At 41.2% G+C, this 27,040-nt stretch overlaps 1 protein-coding gene and 1 pseudogene across 2 annotated transcripts; both read left to right on the top strand.

The window, feature by feature from the left end:
* Positions 1–410: 410 nt before the first annotated feature.
* On the top strand, positions 411–25,454 carry LOC309653395 (toll-like receptor 8; annotated as a pseudogene). Its single transcript has 6 exons — positions 411–662; positions 1,159–1,551; positions 1,924–2,313; positions 5,386–5,438; positions 24,754–25,106; positions 25,231–25,454. The product of its transcript is annotated as a toll-like receptor 8 (transcript).
* LOC309653374 (thymosin beta-4) lies at positions 24,872–27,039 on the top strand. Its single transcript, XM_082447991.1, has 3 exons — positions 24,872–24,964; positions 26,035–26,148; positions 26,593–27,039. Exons 2-3 carry the CDS (start codon positions 26,049–26,051, stop codon positions 26,625–26,627), a joined length of 135 nt encoding a protein of 44 aa, XP_082304117.1. The 5' UTR covers positions 24,872–24,964; positions 26,035–26,048; the 3' UTR covers positions 26,628–27,039.
* Position 27,040: the final 1 nt, after the last annotated feature.

The following is a 27,040-nucleotide window of genomic DNA, read 5'->3' on the forward strand; positions in this document are numbered from 1 at the left end:
AATAGATTGCTAGTGGGAAGTTGCTGCATAGCACAGGAGGATCAGCTTGGTGCTTTGTGACTACATTGAGGGATGGGATAGTGAGGGTGGGAAGGATGCTCAAGAGGTGGGGGATATGGGGATATATGTATACATATAGCTGATTCACTTTGTTGTACAGTAGAAAATAACACAACATTGTAAAGCATTTATACTCCAATAAAGATATGAAAAAAAAAACCCAGAACAACAACAACAAAAAAACAGATGAATGGATAAAGAAGATGTGGTATATATATTTAATGGAATATTACTCAGCCATAAAAAGAGAATGAAATAATGTCATTTGCAACAATGTGGATGGACATAGAGAATACTGTGTTAGTGAAATAAGTCTGACAGAGAAATACAGATACTGTATGTTATCACTTATGTGGAAGAACGGCTTGTTCTTTTTAATTAACAGACTATCAAAATTCACATCTTCTCTTGAGACACTGCTACTGAGTCAGAACAGGATTTCCCACCTGCCATTCAGCTTTCTTTCCAAATCCAGCAGTCTGACACACCTCGATTTAAGTTCCAACCAGCTCAAGATGATCAACAAGTCCAAGTTTGAAACTAAGACCACCACCAACTTAGCCATTTTAGAACTAGGTAGAAACCATTTTGACTATACCTGTGTGCGATGGTCCAGCCACTGCAGAGGGTCTTCCAGGTCCTGACAGAGAGGGGCAAGGGACTGAATAGCACCGTGAGTATGGGGTCAGAACAACCTAGACAACTGATGGTTGTAAGGCACTTTATTTAGAATTTACTGAATCTTACATAGACAGAAGAGGGGCTCATTATTAGACAATGAACCCATAGAATTGCTTATCGTCTCAGTTCAGTCACTATCATGGACGTCAACAAGTTTACAACAACTATCCTTGAACATTATCTTCCCTTAACCAGGCACACACACAGCCCCCAGCCATAAGGAACAACCAGGACTCTCAGTTCCCTGAGGTCTCCTGGCTTGAGATAGCTTTGTTGATCTCTTTTACATCCCTCAGGCCTGGGGAAAAGAGTGCATTCCAAGTCAAGGGGGCAAAGCCCTTGAGTGAATTTGCTTTTTGCGAGAGACATACTGTCTCCACCAGGAGTTACCTCTGGCTAAGACTGCATGCCTCCCACACCTGTGACATCAGAGATTTTCGAGAATGGGTATCTGAACATCACAATTCCCAGATTGACAGATGTCATTTGCGCCAGTCCTGGGGATCAACAAGGCAAGAGTATTGTGAGTCTAGAGCACACAACTTGTGTTTCAGATACCATTGCAGCAATATTATGTTTCTTCACCTTTTTTGTCACCATCTCAGTTATGCTGGCTGCCCTGGTTCATCATTGGTTTTACTGGGTTGCTTGGTTTCTGTATCATGTGAGCTTAGCTAAGGCTAAAGGTTTCTTTCCACATCCCAGACTTTCTACGATGCCTACGTTTCTTATGACACTAAAGATGCCTCTGTCACGGACTGGGTGATTAATGAGCTGCGCTTCCACCTGGAAGAGAGTGAGGACAAAAATGTGCTCCTCTGGGGCTTCCCTGGTGGCACAGTGGTTAAGAATCCGCCTGCCAATGCAGGGGACACGGGTTCGAGCCCTGGTCCGGGAAGATCCCACATCCGCGGAGCAACTAAGCCCGTGTGCCACCACTACTGAGCCTGTGCTCTAGAGCCCGGGAGCCACAACTACCGAGCCTGAGTGCCACAACTACTGAAGCCCACGCGCCTAGAGCCTGTGCTCCACAACAAGAGAAGCCACCGCAGTGAGAAGCCCACGCACCACAACAAAGAGTAGTCCTTGTTCGCTGCAACTAGAGAACAGCCTGCGTGCAGCAACGAAGACCCAGTACAGCCAAAAATAAATTAAAAAATTAAATAAATTTAAAAAAAAAATGTGCTCCTCTGTTTAGAGGAAAGGGATTGGGAACCGGGACTCACCATCATCGACAACCTCATGCAGAGCAACAACCAAAGCAGGAAAACAATATTTGTTTTAACTAAAAAGTATGCCAAAAACTGGAACTTTAAAACCGCATTCTACTTGGCCTTGCAGAGCCTAATAGTTGAGAATATGGATGTGATTGTCTCTATTCTGCTGGAGCCAGTGTTGTAGCACTCGCAGTATTTGAGGCTGTGGCAAAGGATCTGCAAGACCTCCATCCTCCAGTGGCCTGACAACCCTCAGGCGGAAGGCTTGATTTGGCAGAATCTGAAAAATGTCATCTTAACTGCAGATGATTCACGGTATAACAATCTGTACATTGAAGGAGGGAATTATACAAAGGTATAAATAAATATGCTTGTATTTATACAAGGAAGTGGGAAACACTGGGGACATTTAAGAAACCTACTTACCACACTTTCTTTTCAATATCTGAGCATTTTTACATTCCTAGTGAATAGTTTCGATGTGTTAATTTGCTGTTGATACTTATTATATATCCATGGCTATGTAGTTTTAATGGTGGTTGCATTAGTTTGTCTTTTACAATTATTTATTACAAATACTGACTTCAATATTTCACTTCTAAAATTTAGATAGTATTTGAATCCTGAGGTGGACTGAGTTTTTAAAGTGTCTTCTAGTTCTTAACTATTTTTTTAAATGGTTACAGCTAAGTTACAATCCTTTAGAATATCTGTCAATTGTCATTACTGTAAATCTTAAAATGAATGATTAAAAATGGTATATTTCTCATAATTACTATATGACAAGAATACAGTTAGGAGACAGACCTGTAATATAAAAACAATTCCCATTTCTACTGGATTTTTTGAGACTTCCTTTTCTGTTTTTTGGAAGAAATCACAATGGAATCAATTTTCATGATATTTTTACTTTAACATAATTATTAATACAGAAATTAACTTAATCTTACTTTCTGCTCAGGGTCAGAAAATTAGGATATCTACTCCTTATTACTCTTTACATAATTTTCCCAAATAAAACATTATCGGGCTTTCTACTCCCTGTAGTTCCTCCACCACTGTCTATAGCACCCTCTATCCACAAACAACAACATGAATTTTGAAGAGGCTTAATATGAAATTTACCTGAGAATGACTAGGCATTATCTCAGGACAAAAAGAATTAAATTCCTTCAGAAGGAAAAAACAAACAAACTTCCCATATATCTTCCTTCCTTAAATATAGTTTCCAAGTAACCCTGTACAGTGAATTATTTTAAATATTTGTTTCTAAGGAAGTGAACAAAATGGTGTTCCATAGCCTTATTTAATATAGACAAAATGACAGTTGGTGCAAGTTTGCCAAGGAAAATTTTAGTTGTGTCACTGTTTTATTACCATAATAAATTTATAGGAGGATATTTGCAATTGTGTTGCTGAAGCCAAGAGACACATATATCTAAACTCTAGATCATTCCATGAGGGGATATATTAAGAAGAATATGAGGTGCAGTAAAAACTCATCTCTGTTGATAATCTGTTCTCTAGCAGAAATTCATTCCTCTGTTCCCTGATTGCTGATGACAAGTAAATGTAGATTTTTTTCCATAGCATTAGTAATTGAGATTCTATGCCCTTTGACAGTCTTATGTTGACAGGATCAAAAGTTAATGAGGGCTTCCCTGGTGGCGCAGTGGTTAAGAATCCGCCTGCCAATGCAGGGGACATGGGTTCGAGCCCTGGTCCCGGAAGATCCCACATGCCACGGAGCAGCTGGGCCCGTGAGCCACAATTACTGAGCCTGCGCGTCTGGAGCATGTGCTCCGCAACAAGAGAGGCCGCGATAGTGAGAGGCCCGCGCACCGCGATGAAGAGTGGCCCCCACTTGCCACAACTGGAGAAAGCCCTCGCACAGAAACGAAGACGGAACACAGCCATAAATAAATATAAATAAATAAATAAAAAAAAAAAAAAAAAAAAAAGTTAATGAAAATAGTAAAAAGTCTTTTTATCTTCTCCTTAGCAGACATCTTTTTTGGGGGGCTGCGTTGGGTCGTTGTTGCTGTGAGCAGGCTTTCTCTAGTTGAGGCGAGGGCTACTCTTTGCTGCGGTGTGTGGGCTTCTCATTAGGGTGGCTTCTCCTGTTGTGGAGCATGTGCTCTAAGTGCACACGCTTCAGTAGTTGTGGCTCTCGGGCTCAGTAGTTGAGGCTCACGGGCTCTAGAGCACAGGCTTAGCAGTTGCGGCACACGGGCTTAGTTGCTCCGTGGCATGTGGGATCTTCCCAGACCAGGGCTCGGACCCGTGTCCCCTGCATTGGCAGGCGGATTCTCAACCACTGCACCACCAGGGAAGCCCCTTAGTAGACATCTTAATAAAGTGATGATAGTGAAACCAGTGGTTAATTAAAAACATTCGTTCTGGAAACTCAATTATTCCTCACTGAAGACACTGGCATGAAAAACAGAACTGTAATTAACTGTGGAAGAAAGGGAGAAAGGATTTGGTAGCAGTCTCTGCCACAACTTAGAAGTTTTCAGTTTGTATATTTAAGCCATTAATTGCTTTTACCACAGAGAAGCATAGTTTACAGTACTGCTCTACATTTTATTCTTTTCACTTAATATTTCTTAGAGTGTATATTTTTCCTTTTAAATTGTGGCTTAGTACTGCCTTATAAGAGTGTACCACAAGGTATTTTTCTGGTCTTCTATTGCTGAACATTTATTGCTTCCAATATTTTGGTGTTACAGACAGTTCTATGATACTTATGTCTTTGTGTTCACATGACAGTATGTTTATCAAATAAGGTTGTTTAGAGCAGTGGTACTAAAAGAATGGTCTGCAGATTGATGCTGGTCTCTGAATTAGATGTTACTGGGTTTTGATGAGATAAATAGAAAAATTGAGAGGTTTATATCGATTTGACATGGATATGACATCCATGTTCAGAGATTAATGACACATTGAACATTCTTTAAAATCTGGTCTTTCACCAGATAGTTTGAGAAGTACTAGTCTAGAAGTGGAATTACTGGGTCAAAGAGCTTATGTATTCTAAATGTTTATGGAACCTGTCCAACTGTCTTGGTAGAAAGAACTGATGGATGACAGAGTCAAAGAAGAATTGATGATTGTCATTTACCAAAATAAAATAGACTGTGTGCTCAGAGTCCATCTTGAGTTTACTTCTTGAGTAATTAGTAGAAATGATCAGTTGGCATGGATTTGGCCTGCCATTCAAAACATGCTGTGTGTGCGGGTGTGATGTAAAAGTCTCCAGCCCTCTTGGTAGTGTGGGGTCTGTTGGGAAGCAGGAGAGAGGGTTAGGAAAGCATATTTAGCATATGCAGTGCTTTGATCATACAAACTACACAATACAAGATTTCACTCAATGGTGATCCGTGGAATGAACTGTGAGAAAACCCATGGGGATGTATTGTTGAAGATAAGTTTTACTCCACTTGATGTGATCCATCAACTGAGTAATGATGGAGACAGGTAGTGTTACCTGGTGGCAGGAGGGGAGAAGCCTGAGACAGCAAAGATCTGCCATGTGGCCCAGGACAGAGATTCATTTCATTGCTTCTTCATGATCTCTGACCTGCAATAAGACTGGGTGCAGGACCTGCTTCCATAAAGCTCCAGACATAGTTCTCCCTGATGCTGTTAGAAATCTGTCCAGCATCTTCTCATGGAAATGTTAGGGTTTCTTTGCTCCGAAATCTACCTCAATGTTAAAACTACTAGGCAAACCAAGATCTTCCCACTGTCCTCAGCAAAGGACAAATAAGTTAGAAGAAAGGTAGAGGAAAATTGAAGAAAGATAGAGGAAAGGTAGAATCATCTTGTTCATGGGGGAGGAATCTGGCAGGATAGAGTTTTATCAGCAACCTGGGGAGTCCCACCCAGACAGATCCTCCTCCGCACTCCCAGTACCATTTCCTGCCAAGTGGAGACTCCAACTCAGAGGGACATCTCAACTCTTTTGATGCAACTAGTTCCTACACAAATATTCTACACTGTTCATGCAAAAGAAATTAAGTGAGCATCTACTGTGTGCACCAGATGCCAGTGTGTCAAAGTGCACTTTTGGGGAGTCATTGAACCAGTAGTGACTTGCCTGCCCTTCCCTCTCCAAGACCAGGCCTCAGGAGAGCATGTTTCCTCAGGGTGAAAGAGGGGAAGGAAGAGAAGGCTGTGGGAAGGAGCAGCTGTTTTCCAGCAGTCAACATCTGTGTGTGTGTGAAGGACTCTCTAGGAGGTCTACCAGGACTCTATGCTCCAGCTGGTCCTACCATGGTACTGGAAACCATCCACACAATGCTCGTTGCTACATGTTATAGGAGCAAAGCATTCAAGCATTAACACTTTAGCTATAATTAGATCCTCAGACTCCCTTCTACTGAGATAGAATAGGCCTCACACATTCCAAACTTCTTCTTTCTCAAGGCCACATACTCATTCTTCTCTTCACTAAATTGAGGCCTAGCAAAAAGATAAAATCATCATGTTTGGTATCTCTAAGTTACCTTTCTCTTCAGTTTAGTATTTGTACTTTAATGAATGCTGAACAACCAGTATATGCAAAGAACATTGTTGAGTCCTAAAATAGGCTTAAAAATGACCAAGATCCATTGCCTGATAAATAGATAAACAAAATGTGATATAACAACGCAATGGAATATTCATCAACCATACTAAGGAATGCAAAACCTGAAAAATATTGTAGTTAGTGATAAAATCCAGGCTCAAAAAACCACATATAATATGATTTCATTAATAAAAATCTCCAAAGTAGTCAATTCCATAGAGACAGAAAGTAGATTAGTTGACATTAGGGGTTGGAGGGTGGGATGGGGAGAGAATAGGGAGTGACTAGAAATGGATCCTCCTGCCTTAGTGAATCGTTTAGATGACTGCTGCCCTTGATCACAACCTCATGAAAAATCCTGATCCCAAACAAATTTCTTGACTCCTGAATTCCTGACCCAAAGAAACTGTGTAAGATAATCAGTGTTTATTGTTGTTTCAAATTGCAAAGTTTTGGGGTAATCTGAGCTAGATAACCAATACCAGAGCTTTACCATTACATACAAAGTTCTTCTTAACCTGACCACCATTTTGCTTACTCAAAACATCTTCTAAACCTTTTGTCACCTAGTTTGTCTTGTCCCAACCCTACTAAACAGTTCTATTTTCCTGAAAGATGATTTATCCTTTCCAGACTTTACCCTATTGCTTCCATCTGGTGTATAGTCCCTCCCTTTTCTGGCTTCGCAATATGCTACTCATCTTTCAAGATCAAACTCCTATGTCATCTCAGACAGAGTCAGTCCATCTTTATGTCACTTCCCTCCATCAGAATTTTAATATCCCATGCTAATTGTACGTTTACAGTTGGTGGTTCCCACTGACCTATAAAATCCTTCAAAGCAGATGTTAGATATGTCTTATTTATCATCACATCTCTAGTATCTAACATAATACATGGTATATAGTAAGGCCTTATTTGTGTTAAGTTTTAAATGAATGAATAAATGAAAGAGTTAAGAGGACAATGGGGAAAACAACTGTAGATACAGATAAACGGGTAAACTGGCCTTGAGTTTTGATATGTTGAGTTTGAGGTGATGGTGATACACTTTAGCACAGGTTTTCTCAACTTTGGCGCTACTGACGTTTTGGAATAGATTATTCTTTTTTGTTGGAGTAGAGAAGCTTTTCTATGCATTATACAATGTTTAGCCTTGGCCTCTACCCTCTGCATTCTAGTAACAGCCCCTCACCCACCTTATTTATACGATATATATATAAACAAAAAAACTTAATAAACTCATAGAGTTCAAGTCTCCATCCAATGGATCCAGACTATACAAAGCTGCTTATTTTTGTAATTAAGACTTGAAAAACAGAGGAAAGCTTATGAATACCTATTCCCTAAAAGTGTCCAGTTTGACTGAGGGAGAAAGTGAGATGTTCCCTTGTGCTTATGTGAAACTCATCCTTCTTGATACTTCTCAATATACCATTACTTCTCTTCCAGCCCTGCCTCAGTGGCTGCCATTTTCACTGAAGCAGTGGAGCCCTCCATAAATCAAGTATAGAGCAAGTCAACTATATTCCCCCTGGAATGGACACCATTAACTGTGCTCCGCAAAGGTTAATACACCAACATACTCTTACCTTAGTCATTTTTGAGTTAACTGCTTGTATTTTGACTTTCAAACACTTTCTGGTTGTCCAAAAATAAGCCAAGTAGAATTTCGACTTTTGAGTGACCTGGCAATTTGTTTGCATCAAATTTCTTTAAACCTCTGTAGTTGATAGTATTCACTGTTTTTATACGTTGCCTAAACTCTGAAGCAGATGGCTTTTAATACAATTTAGATCAAGTCTATATAAAGGCTAATACACAGGTGCCACCAATGTAGGCAGCAACCTGGGTGAGCCGGATGAAACCTCATTTCCTCACCCAGACTATGCAAGTACACCACCTTAGGCATTATGGTTACATTTTCATATACTGTTACATTCGTTAATTCTCCTGGACATTAAGACATCTATATCTCTCAAGGTTAGGCAGTGTTGCAGAGTTGTAATGGAAAGACCAACGCTTTGGGATGATAGAAGCTGATTCACCTCCATACTCACCAGCTGTGTGAACTTAGGAAGGTTTATCACTATCTCTAAACTTCACTTTGCTTGCCTCCACTAGGAGGTAATAACCACTGTAGGAGATTTTTTAAGTAAATGGGATAAACCTATAGTATTCCAGTAAATGCTTAACAATTTATTCTTGGGGGGTGGGGAAGCCTGGGTTTGTAGAATTTGTTGATTTACATAGTGAAAATACTTCTACCACGGGCAATTTCAAGATACAAATGTGATATCATTGAATATGAAGTTGGAAAGAGGTATGCACTGTCTGGGATAACCTATCATAAGGTATCTAAGACACAAATGCCTGCCTAGAATATAGCAAATATTCACAAAATATTACACCCCTTTCCCTACTCCTGACAGGAATATTTATGTGGACATAGGACTTTGACATTTTTGAAGCATTTCACATACACTGTCTCAAATTCTTGGAAGCACATTGTGAAATGGGCACAGTGGCTATTATTTCTACGTTTTATAGGTGAGAAGCTTCAGGCTGAGAATTGGAGAAAATTTCCCAAGGCCACAAAATTAGTAATTTATAAATTGGGTGTGGCATGCAGAATAATAGCCAAAGATATCTGTATCATAATCCACATGTCCTATGAATTTATTATGTTACAGAGCAAAAGGGAATTTAGGTTGCTAATGGACTTAAGGTTACTAAATCAGATGACCTTATTTGAATACACCCAATATAATCATGAAGTCCTTAAAAGCAGAAGAGAAGGGAAGAATAGTTAAAGGGAAATGTGATTATGGAAGAATGGTCAGAAACATACAGTGTTACTAGCTTTACAGATGGAATAAGAAGCTACAAACCAGGGAAAGTGAGTGATTTCCAGAAACTGAAAAAGGCATGATAACAGATTTTTCTCTACAGCCTACAGAAAGGAACACAGGCCTCCGAAACTTCTGTTTTAGTCCAATGAAACCCATGTGGGATTTCTGACCTCCAGAGGTATAAGATAATAAGTTTGTGTTTTTTGAGCTGCTAAATCTGTGGTAATTTGTTACAGGCTTCCTCATTCCTTAAGTGTTAGCTCAAATTCCATCTACTGAGGGAGCCTTCTTTTTCTTGCTCTTTCTAGGCCTTTGCTTTCTCCTCTGAGAGGCCATAATACCTGGGATGTAGCATTTACCAAATAGTTGTAATTCTTGCCATACCTGTCAGCCTTGTCTATCACCTAAGGGCAAGATAGTATTTTCATTAGTTTTGCTGAGGAACCAGCATGGTTCCTTCACAAAAGAACAGAGAAATGAATGACTGACATTAGGAATAGTACTGACTTCATTACCACCAGAAATCATGGTGCTGAACTGTCAGTGCTGCAGGGAAATTAAAAGTATCTCTTGGTAGCTTCTGGAGCTAGCTACAGAGAGCCAGTTTTCCCATTAGTCGCCAGAAACAGTCTTTCCCTTAGAACAGCATGTTAGCCTATTTGAAGAAGAAGGTGAGTTCTACATTAAAAATGAAGAAAAACATCCTGGGAATGGGCTCAAGGAGCCCCAAACTGTAATGCCACCATCTTTGTCTCAGCAAATCTCTTAAATGGATTTGAGCCTTTATGCCAGTAACTTTATTTACTCTGTGCTTGATGGAGGAAATTTTCACATACTGAGGAATGGGGAAGTCATACTGTCTTATACATGATTTGGAACATCTTATGTGCTGTCAAACATGCATTGTACATCTGCTTTAACCATTAAAGACAAGAATGCATTTAAATATCAAAGCAAAGTTATTGTAGTTCAGGCATCCAAAAGCGAACTGAAGGGCCATTGTGGATGTGATTTCAAACATCTTCCTGCATCAGTGAAAACTTGAATTTTCTGAACTGTACCGATTCAAGGATACCACCAGCTGCTCTCAAAACAGTATCTGCTAGCAACTGTCAGCTGCAAGCTTATGATCTCAAAGTCTCCCCTTGTAACTACACAACCATTTCTGACTCCAATCAACTCTTACCTAACAAGCACCCTTACTTCTTGCCAGCTCCAATTATAATTCTTGACAAAGAACTATGTAATTTTGTGGCTTTTACCTATAAAAACCTTGCCTATTTTGTAGTCTGCTGAAACACAATTCAAGTGCTTCTTGAATCTGTGTCTCCCAGGCTATAGTTCTCAGTTTGGCTGGAATAAAACTTTCTTCCATTCTTATTGTTGATTGTTTATAATTTCCATTGACATGTGCATTTTTCAAATGTGCGAATTACCAGTTCTATGCTCAGCTAACTTTCAAAGCTTCAGAAAAAGGAGTAAAAGAAGTATGGACAGGCCTTGACTACTGTCACATAGTTAATACACTGAGAGCAGATGTGATCACGTGCTAAGAGCCAGGGCTATGTAGGAAAGTTCACAGTCACAGAGAAGTGAAAGTGAATTGTGTCACTTTCTATCACATGACAGCCATGCGACGTTGATGAACTCACTGAGACTCTGTTTCCTCACGTGTGAGATGGGGATAATGATGTGTCTCATTTATTGATCACTCCCAGTGTCGTGCACCCTGTTCTAAGTTCTTCACTGTTATCTTTATTTTATAGTTACACAGCTTGTCAGTGTCAGAGTCAGGACAATTATGTAATTTGTGAGCCCAGTGACCTTCTTCAAAATGGCTAAGAATTTCAAGATGGCAGCATCAGAACATTAGACCAAGCACAGAGCCCTTCTAAGCGCCAGGCTCCTACGTGCCCCTTGGGTCACTTACAACCTCACAACAAAGGAAGAAGTAAAAATATTTCTGTTGTAGATAATATTATCTCATACATAGAAACCCTATAGATTGTACAGAAACTGTTAGAACGGATAAATTCAGCAAGCTGCAGAAAACTTGTCAAAACACAAATATTGGTTGCATTTCTGTACACTGAAAACAATTTGAAAAGAAAACAATTCAATTTACAATAGTATCAAAAATAATAAAATACTTAGGAATAAACTCAACCAGGGAGATGGAAAACTACACTTAAAACTACAAAATATTATTCTAAGAAATGAATGAAGACACAATTAATGGAAAGATATCCAGTGTTCACGTATATGGATTGGAATATTTAATATTGTTAAGATGACCATACTACCTAAAGCAATCTACAGATAGACTGCAATTCCTATCAAAATCCAAATGATGTTTTTTGCAGAAATGGAAAAGTAAATCTTAAAATCTATATTGAAACTCAAGAAATCCTAAACAGCCAAAAAAAAGAAACTTGAAAAAGAACACATTTGCAGAGCTCTCACTTCCTGATTTCAAAATTTATTTACAAAGCTACAATAATACAAACAATGTGGTGCTGGCACAAAGACAGACGTAGCAATCAAAGACTCAGAATAAACAGTCCAGAAATAAACCCTTATATATAGGCTCAACTAATTTTCACAAGACTGTGAAGATTGTTCAATAGGAAATTGATAGTTTTTGTCACAAATGGTGTTTGAGTAACTGGAAATCCATATGTAAATGAATGAACTGGGATCCTAATCTTACAACATATGCAAAAATTAACTTGAAATGGATCAAACACCTAAACATAAGAGCTAAAACTATAAAACCCTCAGAAGAATAAAAGGGAAAAAGCTTTATGATGTTGGATTTGGCAGTGGTTTCTTGGCACAAAAACAACATTAGATAAAATGGGTTATACCAAAATTAAAAACTTATGTGCATCAAAGGACAGTATCAACAGAGTGAAAAGGGAAGCCATGAAACCCTTCATAAGGGGTTAATATCCAGAACATGGAAAGACTTTTACAACAAGATAGCATTTCAAATCCATTAAAATGGTATTAAAAAAAAAAAAAAAAACTAACAATGGAACTTTGGACAAGTTAGGTAACCTGATCCCTTCTATAAAGTGGGGATAGCAATACTACCTCTTACCTAAATCTACCATGTAACCTTGTTCTGAAGATTAAATGAGAAATTATTAGACTAGTCCCCCATATGCAATATTCAGGCCATAATGTCAGTTATCATCACACTCTTCAGATTTTCTGCGATGATCTTGAATGACACTTAAGATCAGAAACATCTATATAAGTTATCATATTATCAGTGCTCTTACCCAATGAGGAATGAAGGTTCCATCCTCTGACACTGTGGTCATGAGTTTGGATCAAGCCTTATGACTGCCTTGGAGACCTTAAAAAAGATGAGCTCAAGTTTTGGGGTTCTTCCTCCTACATGGGCTTATATTACACATTCTCCAGTGGGCTGAACTCTCAGCCACATCTGGCAACTCTTATCTCCTCAGAACTTTGCCCACTATTCTTTTGATCTCAGGACCTAGTCTTGGGGCAAGTCTGTTTGGAGTCCTAGGAGAAGAAATGAGAAGACTGACAGACTTACTTGCACATAAACGGGGGCACCAGGCCAGAAGCCAACATGTTAGACTTGGGACCCACTTCTGGTCTCTCTACACACTGAGAGACCTTGGGCAGGTCACTTACCACGTGTCCTATTTCTTCCCTTCTAAATGGGATGTCAGCTGTCCTATCACACCCTTCCCAGGCTGTCAGGAGGCAAGAATGAACTAGCAGATGGAAAATAATGGCAACGTCTAAAAATGAAGCCTCTGTACAAATGTACACTTTTATAGTGATCCAACGTGGCCAAGGGTGCCTCCATTTAGAGAAGTCCAATATTTGGATATTCAGACACACACATACATCACTATATGATTCCAGGAGTGGTTTCAGACATCGCTGAATATACAGTTCAGTTCACCAAAATGTAATGTTGTGCTCACATTTATAGTAAAACACCTAAAGCATTCATGCTGTAATTAATGTATTTTAACTGTGCCTGTGCTGCATAGCTGTCCATATTTTGATCAAGATAACAGTCAGAATTCATTGTTTTCAAAGACTGGTTCAATTGTCTTTTATTGGCTTTGTGAAGTTTCTTGGGCAGGATAAATATTTTTTATAAATATATATGTATTTACAACTATGTATATAATTTCTAAATACATAAAATAAAACCAAACTATAAAAACAATATGAATATAATATTTAAAATACTATAAATATCAATGAAATAAATGTTTGGGTAAAAATATAAATGTTAGAGGACTCACTCTTCCTCTTCTGCAGAGGTAACCTCTTTGTAGAAGTAAGGGTTCTCCAGAGAATCATAACCATATATATGATATGATATGATACATTATAATATAATATAATATCAGTATACATTATAAGGGAATGACTCACATGATGGTGGAGCTTGAGAAGTCACAAGTCACCGTGCTACAGGCCCAGGAGAACCAGTGGTTTGAAACAAAGAAGAGCCAACATTTCAGTCTGAGTCCAGACTATATGGACCATTGCTCGGCTCAAGCAGTCAGACAGGAGAAGTTCCTTCTAACTCAGCCTTTCTGTTCCATTCAGGTCTTCAATTCACTGGAAGAGGCCCATGCACATTAGGGAGGGCAGCCTGCTGTACTCACTCCAATATTAATGTTAAATATTAGATCAAATGTTAATCTCTTCCAGAAAAATTCTCACAGACACACCCCCAAATAATATCTAACCAAATATCTGGGGACTCTGTGGACCAATCAAGTTGACACATAAAATTAACCATCATAGTTTGTTAGTATTTTTTTAAATTCCCTCTTGGAAATTGTGGAAATCTATGAGATTCACTTTATTTTATTTTATACAGAGGATCATAGAGAGTGTATTGCAGACATTGTTCAAGGGTCAACTCTATGTATATCCTTGCAAAAGTGTTCAAATATGGCCATAGAAAACAATCCTAACATCAGAACATTTGGGACAAGCAGGAAATGCTATTTTAATTGTGAGAGCCACTGATACCTTTGAAAAGGCTATACAAATATATACTTCCAATAATGGCATCTGAGAGGTTTTACTTTTCTTTCTCGTGTTCTGGCCAATCAGAGGCATTTCTGACTCTTTTCATTGTTGTCAGCCGGGAACAAGTAGAGAGAGCCTCATTGGGTAAATTTCTTCATCATTTTGAGTCAATGAGGGAAACCTTACAAGACAGACTTTAGAAGCAGACCAGGATGCAATGTCAGTTCAGCCTGAAACTCTGATCTCTGGGAGTTGTTTAACTTCTTAAGTCTCAGCTTTTCCATTTATAAAATGATCATCCTAAAACCAAGGTTATGGGGTTATTGAGATGATTCAATAAAGCAATACACAGTATCTAACATTACAGATGTTAGTTTCTGCAATATCTCAACTTCTCTTTACTTACTGCCCCTGTTGGGTTGCAGGCAGGGGTGGGGGGCAAATAAAATGCTAAAAAATAAAACTCATAGCTTTGATATTAAATGGTCAGTCTTACTAGCTAAGTGGCTAAGTTACTTCTCCGAGTCCTACTTTTTTTCTCTACAAAACAGGACACTCACTATACCTTCACAACAGTAGTATTTGGGGGATAAAAATGCACATACAACAGTGCCTGGTTCTGACAAACACTCTGTAGATGTATCTGGCACTAGTTTAATATAATAAAATACTGGTTTGATATATGTGACCCAAACTAAAATTATGTTCCTATCTATCTACCTATCTATCTACAGAAAAATAGAAGCACTGAAGTCCAAATGTATGTTCATGCTCTGTACTCAGGACTGTAAGTAGTTAAGAAAAGGAAGCCATTTTCATGACTGACTAAATTTAAGTCCTTGGAAGCCACACACTTTCAAATCTAAATGGATCTTTAGATAACAAGAACTAACTAACAGACAAGATGAACAGTCATCATTTACCACTGCCAATGTTACAATAAAACCAGGGATGTTATTGTGTGTTATCACTGAGAAAAATTCAAGAATCGATATCATCTTACAGTTAAGAAAATACTGCCCTTAAAAGACTGAATTTCATGAAAGACTGAATTTGGCTTTCTTTTTTCCTACATTACATTTTTCCTTTTGAAGTATGGATTATCTTATACCTAGCACCTAAAATCATGTCTAAAGGACTATGGACCCAGAGTTGAAAGTAAGAAGTTTTGTGGTCTTGACTCTGCTAACCAGCTAAATACCCTTGGGCAGGTCATTTAACCTTTCCATGCTGAGTTTCAGCCTCTGTGAAATACATGCAGATAAATCTGCATAATTGTGCTTTAAGGATAAAAATGACAGAAAAGATTAGACAATGCTTTGAGAAAGTTAAAAAAAACACCAGGTAAATATGAATTACATAAGGAATTAGTAAACCCTAAAATGTAAGGTGACCCCTATAAGCTGGTCTTTTTTTTTTTTTTTTTCCAACAGACATCCAAATGGCTGGTTCATTTGGGCTGGTGCCTAAACACTTTTAAGGTAAGCTACTGCTGTAGACTGGAATTTATGCAAAAGAAAAGATGCAGAAGTAAATGGTAAATTAAACATCAAAAGCAGAGTTATTCAGTTCATCGATTCCCAGACTGTTTTCCATTGGTGACTTTCTCTATTTGGCATAGTATAAAACTAGAATTTATGTATCCTTTTCCTAGTGCTTCCACTTGCCCCATGTTTGGCCTTTGTGTGAAAGCATGGCATCCACTTCTTCCTTTGTGGCAATTATGGGATTCTTTCCCTGGGAAGGCTCTAGTGAGGACAGGCATCATAGAGAACTAGAGAAATGGGTAGAGATTCTGGTAAAGACTTGCTCCTTCATTGAGCTTGGTATGTGCCAGTTAATTCTGATGGGCAAGTAAGCTGATCACTGCTGGCATCCCTTGGATAAGAAAAAATAACCTGGCAAAAAGGAAGGGACGAGAACTGGTGTGTGTGTGATCCTGGAAAAGCTTTATCAAAAGCCCAGGCTCTTGTTCAACTGGTCCAAAAAGATTTTCAGTGAGGAACACAGAGGGGAAAACACACACACAAACACACACACACACACACACACACACACACACACTGAGGCTGAGGAGCAGAGAACAGAGAAGCAGTTTATTCAGGGCAGAAGCAAAAGGACACAATCAGAAAAGAGTGCGAGTGTCCTTGGGGCTGAGGGGCACACTGCAGGGTTTTTGGATTCCCTTTTATGTTATTTTTAGCCCTTTGAATGGGTGGGGTCTTTTTGATTGTGGTGGAACATTCAATGATTGTAGGGTTGAGGTGTGGCCTGGATTGCACCAGCTTGCATCCATCCCCAGTCTTGCGCATTTATTTCTTAAACCTGACAGTGCACTCTAAGAGCTGTTTTCCCTTAAGTATTCCCTTATTGCTCAAGCGCCACACGTGGAAGGTCGTACAGGAACATAAGCCTCCTGTGCATTTTTCTTGCACATGCTCCATGGTTTCCATCGGGTGTCCCCAACCCCCGGGCCCCAGTCCACTACTGGTCTGCAGCCTGTTAGGAAGCAGGCCGCACAGCAGGATGTGAGCAGTGGGCCAGCGAGTGAAATTTCATCTGTATTTACAGCCACTTCCCAGCACTCACATTACCGCCTGAACCATCCCCACACCCCATCCGTGAAAAATTGTCTTCCATGAAACCAGTCCCTGGTGCCAAAAAGGTTGGGGACCTCTGGTTTCCATGGTCTGAGTTTCTTGATCAGATGCTACAAAGTTTCTGTTTTAGATGCCATTCCTCCATGTGTCATGACCTCATCAAGTGCAAAACAAGGAGGTAGCTTTACCTTCTGCCTAATTCCTATAAATGAGGAAGCTGTCCTTGGGTCGACCCCGTTTTTCCTGCCTCACATGCACCTAGGTTCTAGGAAAAGCCTGAGGCACTGGGGGTGCTCAGGGAACGAGAATGAGAGGGCCAGGGTAGACTTCAAACTTGGGGACCTTATGTGAAGTGGAAACGTGGAGTCTTTTGTTCAAAATTATTAAGAATTTCAAGATAGCAGTAGCAAGCATTAAGCCAAGTAAAGAGCCTTTGTGAATGTGGGGCTTTGTGTGACTACACAGGTCACAGGACTATGAAACCAGCCTTGGAGAGAGGAAGTTGTCAGCATTAGCCAAGAGGTTCATCTTGGCACGCTTTGAGTTTCCTCTTTAATTTGGCTGGTTGTCTATTACCTGTGGTTTACTTTTCTTATCATACAGTCAGTATTTTCTGCTGATGGTGCAGAGTCATATTCTATGGAAAATCTTTGATGTTCACAGACAAAGCACATTAAATATACGAACATTTATTACTTGCTAGTGATGATTTTGTTTCACAATGGAATAACATGTTATAATTGTTAACACAGAAATCCATTGGGCATATGTATTGCTTCCTATTTCAATATATTATTTGACCTATTTTTTTTTTTTTTTTTTTAAATAGCCAACTTTTTTTTTTTTTTTTTTTTTAATCAGAACATTTTAAACCCCACATTTGTTTTATTTATTTTTATTTTTGGCTGTGTTGGGTCTTCGTTTCTGTGCGAGGGCTTTCCCCAGCTGCGGCAAGGGGGGGCCACTCCCCATCGCGGTGCGCAGGCCTCTCACCACTGCGGCCCCTCCCGCTGCGGGGCGCAGGCTCCAGATGCGCAGGCCCAGCAGTCGTGGCCCACGGGCCCAGCCGCTCCGCGGCACGCGGGATCCTCCCAGACCAGGGCTCGAACCCGTGCCCCCCGCATTAGCAGGCAGACTCCCAACCACTGCGCCACCAGGGAAGCCCTGACCTATTTTTTAACCATTGTAATATGAATGACTGCTGGGAAAATATTAAGGAAGTAAAAAGCTGTGTAAAACTAGTAATACTCTGGATATAAAACTGTCTATTGCAAGTACATTTTTAGGAGGATGCAAAGAGAGCAGATTGGGTTTCTGTAATATAACTTGAAAATTGGGGCAGGCAAATTTTTAATTTATATGATCTATTATTTTAATAGTTATATATAGAAGTTTTAATGATGAAGACCTTGGTGGTTTAATGAGATAGATTGTAACTTTATGCATTGGCCTATAGAAAAAGGCTAAAGTCCTTAGTTTAGGATTAGAGAAGTATGTAATGCTTAAATGAAATGACTTCTGAACCAGCTAGTCAGAGTTCAAATTCTGCATCTGGCTTTCACTGTGTGGGCAGTGACATATGATTTTGAAAATGTATTAATATCTCAAGGATTCCCACACCTGAGATGAAGGAAAATAACAGTGTCTCTATCATAGGGTTGAAGATTAAATGAGGTATTTCATGGGAGGCTCCTTGGTATACAATAAACATTCAAGAATGTTTCCTACTATTACTGCCATTATTATGGTCATGATTATTGTTCTTTTTATTATTGTTATTATACTATCTGGCCCTGCCTGCCTCTCCACATTATTACCTGTCAGTTTCTCTTATTCTATGGAAACCCCATTGAAACAAAGATAGTCCTCACATCCTCATGTACTTGAAGATTCTCTGGCTTCTTATTGTTGCCATTTCTGTGCATGTAGGCAGAGTAACCAGTTGGAGGGGATGTTGTAGAGGCAAATTCAAGCTGCAGAAGGGAACTGGGTTGAATGAGATCCTCTGTAAAGTTCCTTTTGGCTCCAAGATTCCATCAAATCAATAAAGTCAACAAGAAAGTTGTAATAGAGAAGAACAAATATGACTCCATATTGGATCTGTTTATTTATTTATTTATTTAATTTATTTATTTTTGGCTGTGTTAGGTCTGTGTTGCTGCATGTGGGCTTTCTCCAGTTGCAGAGAGGGGGGGTCTACTGTTCATTGTGGTGCGCACGCTTCTCACTGCAGTGGTTTCTCTTCTTGCAGAGCACAGGCTCTATGCGCAGGGGCTTCAATAGTTGTGACACACAAGCTCAGTAGTTGTGGCTCATGGGCTTAGCTGCTCCACAGCATGTGGGAATCTTCCCAGACCAGGGCTTGAGCCCATGTTTACTGCATTGGCAGGCAGATTCTTAACCACTGTGCCACCAGGGAAGTCCTTGTTTCTTTTACTTTAACCTTGATATTCTATTGCTTTTGCTACAAGTTAAGAATGTTGCCTATAGCCTGAAATATACAGGATAGCCAATTCTCAAGGCTCTGACCTTTAAGGGTGTAATGTTTTTCACCCATATAGAGATAAAAAGTTGCAGAACAGAGAATAACATTTGTCTTGTGGAAGGTTTACAAGAACACTGTGACCTAACCTATGTGAACAGATGCAAGAACAAAGGATTCCAACACCAAGAAGTTTGGAACAACCAGCCACATCCCCTCCCCTTTTAGTATAAAAGAAGCCTGAATTCTAACTCAGGGAAGATGGTTCTTTGGGACACTAGTCCACCATCTTTCTGATCTGCTGGTTTTCCAAATAAAGTAGCTATTCCTTTCCCCAACAACTCATCTCTTGATGTTTTGGCCTCTTGTATGGTGAGCAGAATGAGCTTGGATTCAGTAACAAATTTAGCAGCCCAGGGTCCAACATTCTCGAGAGTGTTCTTTGACCCTCCTCTGCTCTCCTGGTACTGCCCCCTCCTTTTTAGCCCCCTAGCTGAGGGAGCCTTCTGTAGCATTGTGTGGTGTACAACGTGGAGCCCCCCGAGCTGGGAATCCTGGTAGAAATGGGCCTCCGTGAGCACATAGACTTGGTAGTTAGATGTTGAGCAAGTTGCTTCAATTCTCTGAGCCTCAGTTTCTTCAGCAGTAAAATGGGCGTATTAGTAGCCACTGCACAGTGTGAGAATTGAATCAGATGTTGTACACAAAGGGCTTTAACAGAGGGTCTGACATACAGCTAGGCCACTAAATATCACCTCCCTGTCATCAAGGGGGGAATTGGGCTGGGTCTTTAAGGAGATTTAGATGAACAGATGGAGCTTGTGGGGTCCCAGGGGAAAGTGGCTTGAGGCAGGTGGGGGCAGATGGCAGGAGGCCCTGAAAAGTGGACAAAGGGACCTGGGACCGAGAAAGCAAAGAGTCAGGAGGCTTGCTTAGTCCCCATTCCACCTCCTCTTCTCTGGTCAGTGCTCTGCGTAAAATGTAATAGGTTAAAAATAACAGGATGAATTTTCCTGAACTCAGATTTCAAGGGCTGTTTCCCCAGCTTTGGAAATAGCTACAAATCTGTCCCTGCCCGCCCTGGAAAGCAACATAAAACACAGTGTACCCTGACACTGCTTCCTGGTGCCACTGGGCACGGGCTTCGACGTGGCCACCTTCCAGTGCAGGCCCTCTAGGCACGGTTTTCACGGGGTCTGTGGCCCCCCAAGGAGAGGAAGGCAAGGCCTGGCCCAGGTGGTCTGTCTACTCATTTTTCACTAGAGATCCCTGAGCCCAGAGTGCACAATGCAACCTGGAGCTGCCAGCTCTATAGTTCTTGTGTCCAGCATACAGTAACCCACATAAGAACGGTAGCTTCTATGACGCAGACATCATCCCTGACATCTGAAATATTAGTACTAAAAGGACTAAATTATCTGGAAATGAAAGCACAGTGGCTAGAGTCATAGACTCAGAGTTGGCCGAGCTGGGGCCAAGGACCTTCCTCACCGAAGCCAGTCACTTCCATACCATGCCTTCAATGTTTATTGAGCAACTACTATGTATCAGGCATTGTCAGAAACAAAGCAGCCTGTCTCACACTCTTCCTGGAGCACACCAGGGCAAAGGGTTGAAAATTTTTCTGTACCCTTAACATCAATAATACAGAGTGGCTACTCGCTGAGTTATCACAACACTGGATTTCTAAGCCTCAGTTTCCCCACCTATAAACCTCTCCTCATGGAAAGGCTGTGGGCATGAAAACAATCTTAAAACTCCTATTACTTTACCTGACTCTTACAAGGTATCAGCCACTGTGAGGTGCTATTTTCAAATTGCTGGAAAGCTAGCAAAATATCTCATTTTACTAGTACTTCTGAGAAATAGCTAATATAAAAACATATTAAAAGTTTAGTTAATACCAAACCCTGAAAGAACAAATCTGAGTCCATATTAGATCTTTTCCTTTTAGTTTAAACTTTGTGCTTTGTTGCCTGTGCTTTGTAAAAGAATGTTGTCTACAGACTGAAATATACAGAATAGGTTATCCCCAAAGCTCTAACTGCTAAGGGTCCATTCATAGGATGAGAGATCAAAAGTTGCAGAACAGAGAACAACAATTGTCTTGTTGGATGTTTACAGGAATATCATGACCTGACATACATGGACAGCTGTAAGAACAAAGAATTCCAACACCAGGAGGTTTGCAACAACCAACCATGCCCCTCCCTCATCTTGCCTTTAAAACTGTTTTGCTGAAGCCTTTAGGAGAATTCAATGTTTTGAGGGCATGAGCAACCTGACTCCTTGCATGGCCCTGCAATAAATCTTTCTCTGCTCCAAAGTCCAGTGTTTCATTATTGTTTGGCCTCACTGTGCGTTGGATACATGAACTTGCATTCAGTAACGATAATAATAATGATAATAATAATAATTTTTTTAAATGCTTACTACTATGTGATTTCCAAGCATTTCAGCCTCCCAACAACACTGTGTGGTACATACTAAAATTATCCCATTTCACAGATGAGGAAACTCCAGCACAGAAATATTAACAGGCCAGAGTCACACATGCCTTAAGAATATTGCTTGAGTATGCATTTGCTTCCATTTGCCTCCTGCTACCTCTTCCACTCTCTCTAGATTCCCGACAAGTTGGCAAGTCAAGCCCAACATTGTAGACTCTTCTTTTCACCAAGTTGCCTTCCTCTCTTTCCCTTCCTTTCTATCCATATCTAAACACAGCAGAAGGCTGCTTGTTACAAAACTAAAAAAATTCTCTAGGCATTTACAAATTTCTATTCCTTAGTCCCCTTTGGATACACTGTTCTGCAAGGCATAACCCTTTCTAAGGAAAAGACCTTGGGTAAGTAAACAAAGAACAAAGAGCGGTTTTGCTTTTTTTTTTTTTGCTTATCACCCCTCCCCCACAGGTCTACAAGGATTAAGCCAAAACCTGATGTCATCAATGACTGACAGTGCACTCTGGGAGGAAATTAAGTTGATAACCGGATGCTCTGTGCTTTCCACAGCAGGCCTCTTAGATAGTTAAGATGTATACCTCACGCAGAATTTTAATAAATGCAGGTTCTTGAATTTTCTCATACATAGGAAACCACCAAAATCATTGCCTTGAGTTATCTGCTCTTTGTGTTTGCCAGTAGTCTTTTACCAAGATGCTTGACTGTACTTATTCCTAGACAAAAATCACACATACACTGGCTCTCCCCAACCTTCAGAGCAGCTTCTCAGAGCTCCTATGCAGCTATCTCTTAGGCTCTAGTCCTGAGAAAGACTGTGAATAAAACAAACTAACAACTCATGTTGTATGTTTTCCTTTAAATTGAGAGGAAGAAGCAGCAATGAGCTGGTAGTGGTATTCTTTTCTAAACAGGAAACATTGGAGGAAAGAAGTGATATTTGAGAGCCTCTGATTGATGGAAAGAAAAATAGAGAATCTACAGAGATGGGGTCAGTAAAATGCAGCTGTCAGCTGAAACCCACCAAAAATCCACCCTGCCACATCTTCCATTTCTCAAATGAAGTGGACCCTCAAACCAGTCACCTAGGATGGGGTCAGGGAGACATGTAACTAGAGAGGTGATATCCTGCACAAAAAGTCCAGTATCCCCACTTGTGAACTGGGGAACCAGACAGTAACCTGCCCCTACCCCCCCTCTGCCGACCCACTGAAGTAGGAAGGCCAGTGGAGGAAGAAATGGGGAAGTTTGAGGTGCTCCCGCAGTGGCTTTTAAGTGCTATATAACAACAGACTCTAATCCCAAGTGAGACAAAAGCCTCTGCCATAAACATGGTTAGCAACGAGTTTCTGGAAACATTTTCTGAGGATGCAGTGAAGGAGAAGGGGTATTGTGCATACTGCTTTACCTTAAAACCACAACCTGGTTCATTTTCCTTTCACAGGCCGTGTGCAGCGCTGCCCGCCCCCCCGCATGGTTTGCATGGTATTTGTAAGTAATTTCAGCTGTAAGAAGAGGAGTCCCTAGTATTCACAGAGTCAGGTGCCATTTCGAAAACTGCTCCTCTCTACCTAGAGCTCCCATATTTCCGGATGTAACTTAGAAGTGCACTTCAAAATGGAATCGTGCTCCTTCTGTCTTACTTCACTCTGTATGACAGACTCTAGGTCCATCTAGTCTCTACAAATGACCCAGTTTTGTTCCTTTTTATGGCTGAGTAAGGTTCCATTATATATAATGTACCACATCTTCTTTATCATTCCTCTGTCAATGGTTGCTTCCATGTCCTAGCTATTGTAAATAGTGCTGCAATGAACATTGGGGTGCATGTGTCTTTTTGAAGTATGGTTTTCTCAGGGTATATGCCCAGTAGTGGGATTGCTGGGTCACATGGTAGCTCTACTTTTAGTTTTTTAAGAAAACTCTGGATATATGTATACACATAGCTGATTCACATCGTTGTACAGCAGAAACTAAGTCACCATTGTAAAGCAACTATACCCCAAGGAGAAAAAAAAAATGGTATTGTGCTCCAAAGACTCCATTCAAAATATAGAGTTTGATTTTTTAATTCAATCTTCAGATTTTTAGGCATAATGGAACTGCAGTCTCTGGCCTTCAAAACCAGCCTCCTTAGCAATTCACAATTTAGGAAAGTAATGAACAGGAAAGTGAAAAAACTTCCTCCTCGTCAGGCAGGAAGCAAGTAGCATAGCTTGAACTTGACTTATTTTCCTAAGAGGCAGGCGATGTACTCTATAAACTCCCGATAAATTCACCGCCAACCCGCAAATATTCCAGTTATTTGATTTGGGTGCTAACCAAACTTACAGCATTTAAAAAAATATGCATGTTACAGTGAGAAAACTTTTTTTTTTTTTAAATCACTTAAGGGTGCTTTACTTCCCACCCAAGTCTAGGAGAATGCCAGCGAGGAGACAAAAGGGCCGGGGTGGGGCGTAGGGCTTCCACTGGCCTGAAAGCTGAAATCACGGGAATCGCACCGCTGCAGTGGGCGAGGCCCTTGGGCGAGGGACACCGCACCCTGGCTTGGGGATGTCTGCAACGGACAAAGGCAGCTTCGCAGTAAAGGAATGCCAGTCCCCCTAGGTACCACCCAGGCCCTTAGTTATCACGCTCCGGTCCCCAAGAACAGGTTTGCGCGGCTGCTGCAAAAATCCATGATGACAGAACAGACATAAAGGGCTGGGGGGATGCATTTTGAAGGAAGTGTTGCAGGCTGGGCTTTGCGCGTTTTGTTTTTCCGCCCTCGCTGGGGCTAGGTGCGTGGGTGGACGCGGGGGTTGGGCCCCCAACGCCGGGCAGGCCCCGGATGCCGTTCCGGAGACGCGGCGCGAAGGAGTTACGCGCGCCGGCGGTGACGTCACCTCAGTTACAGAGGAGCGCGCATATAGCGGCGCCCGCCGCGCCCCGCCCGGCACTCAGCGGCGACCACTGAGCAGACCTTACTTTGCTGGCTCGCGACTCGCTCCGGTGAGCCCCGGGGCCCCTGGCTCTTGCCCTTTGCTCCCCTTCCCGCCCCGCGCCCTCATCCCTGAAGCCGAGAGCGAGTGGTCCTCCCGGGAAAGGCTGCTGCTGGGGAGCTTGGGGATGCTAGGCCCTTTCCAGATGCTGGGTAACGGGGTCGGGAACTCGGTGATTTTTTTTTGTTTTTAAATACTTAAAAATTTCGCGTTTTGCTATGGCAGCTTCGAAAGGAACATTTTTTTTTTCTTTCCTCCCCCCCTCCAAAAAAAAAGCATTCTGCATCGCCTCAGGTGGTGATGAATCAGGAACAGAAAGATCCTTTATTCCAGCTCACACCCACCCAAGCCCGGAGCTTCACAATCACATTTTTTCTCTCGCCTCCGATGGCTTAGTGGGCTGTATCTGTTCAGGTTTAAGGCGGCTGGGCTATATTATGAAATGTTTAAAACGCCCTTCTTGCAGGGGGATGTGTGCAGAGCTGCGGAATTGCTCCTAAATGCAGATCAGGGTTGATCTAGAGGGTGTGGGGGACAGCTTTGTGTGCGGCTGGCTGCATTGTTGAGCAAAAGGAAGGAAGCGGGTAGGGCGGTGGTTGGTGGCGCCCGGCAGCAGCTGCTGCCTTTGTGAGCAGAGAAGAAAGCAGGACGGCTCGCATCTTTGGGGGAGAGGCCACGTATAGAAAACGGAAACATTTTGTGCAGCCTTGGCTTCATTTTAAGAAATCTAACTCGATTTTCTTCCCCTTAAACTTGAAATGGTTTCACTTTTCTCTATTGTTGATACGCTGCAAGTAACTAACCCACAGTGGTTAATTTCACTGTTCCAAAAGATTCGGCCTCCTAGTGTGGGCGATCTTCCCAATTTGACCCCCTCGCGTTTTGAAATACTAAAGGCGGGGAGGGGGGCTCTCTTTTTCTCCTGTAGAAAGAGGATGATCTTTAGCCCTGAATGAAAGCGGAAGGGGGCAAAGTGGGTTTTCCGGCAGGAGACAGCAGGGCAGAGGCGCATTTCTGAGTCGGGAGAGACGAGGGTAGGTGGCCCGCCCTCAATCTCCCTCTTGGCTTTTGTACCTGCAGCTTCCTCTGCAGCCATGTCTGACAAACCCGATATGGCTGAGATTGAGAAATTCGATAAGTCGAAACTGAAGAAAACAGAAACGAGAGAGAAAAATCCACTGCCTTCACAAGAAAGTAAGCCTCCCTCCCAGCCCCCTTCTTTAGAAAAGGCCGAGCGGGAGTGGCGGGGTGGGTGGGAGAGGATGGGAGGGGCTGGGAGAAGAATTGGGTGGGTGCAGGGAGTGCGGGGGAGGAGCTGACAGTTTGATTCACGCGGCATGGAAAGGTTAATTGAAAATTGCCTTGCAGTCAACAAACACAGGGCTTTAATAATTTAACAGTTGAATGTTTAATATACCATATTAATATGCAAATACCTTTATCCTTTTCTCTGTTCGAATGTTGTATTTCACATAAATATTTCATGATGGAATGCCTATTTGTGCTTGTAGAAGTTTGTCTGATGAGGAGAGATGTCTTTAAACGAAAGTACTGAAATCCTAGGCTCGGCTATGCTGAATTCGCATCTCCAGTCCCCTCCATCTTTTTTCTTTTTGTCTTTTTCTTTTCCGGTCGCAGCGATTGAACAGGAGAAGCAAGCAGGCGAGTCGTAATGCGGCGCGCGCCGCCGGTACGCACTGTACATTCCACGAGCATTGCCTTCTTATTTTACTTCTTTTAGCTGTTTAACTTTGTAAGATGCAAAGAGGTTGGATCAAGTTTAAATGACTGTGCTGTCCCTTTTCACATCAAAGAATGGAGAACTACTGACAAGGAAGGCCGCACCTGCCTCCCATCCGCCTGTCTGGCTGGCAGGGAAGGAAAAGAACTTGCATGTTGGTGAAGGAAGGAGGCTGGGTGGGACGACAGTGAAATCTAGAGTAAAGAGCAAGCTGGTCCAAGGTGTCCTGCGGGCTGTAAAATGCAGTTTAATCAGAGTGCCATTTTTGTTGTTGTTGTTGTTCAAATGATTTTAATTATTGGAATGCACAATTTTTTAATATGCAAATAAAGTTTTAAAACCTAC

Source organism: Balaenoptera physalus, assembly GCF_965194825.1.
Source record: "Balaenoptera physalus genome assembly, chromosome: Y".
Taxonomy (NCBI): domain Eukaryota; kingdom Metazoa; phylum Chordata; class Mammalia; order Artiodactyla; family Balaenopteridae; genus Balaenoptera; species Balaenoptera physalus.

Bases quoted from the DNA above. Each gene is read 5' to 3' on its own strand.
- LOC309653374 (XM_082447991.1), top strand. From the start codon at position 26,049: ATGTCTGACAAACCCGATATGGCTGAGATTGAGAAATTCGATAAGTCG. The intron at 26,149-26,592 runs GTAAGCCTCCCT...TTCCGGTCGCAG, and splicing joins TCCACTGCCTTCACAAGAAA to CGATTGAACAGGAGAAGCAA.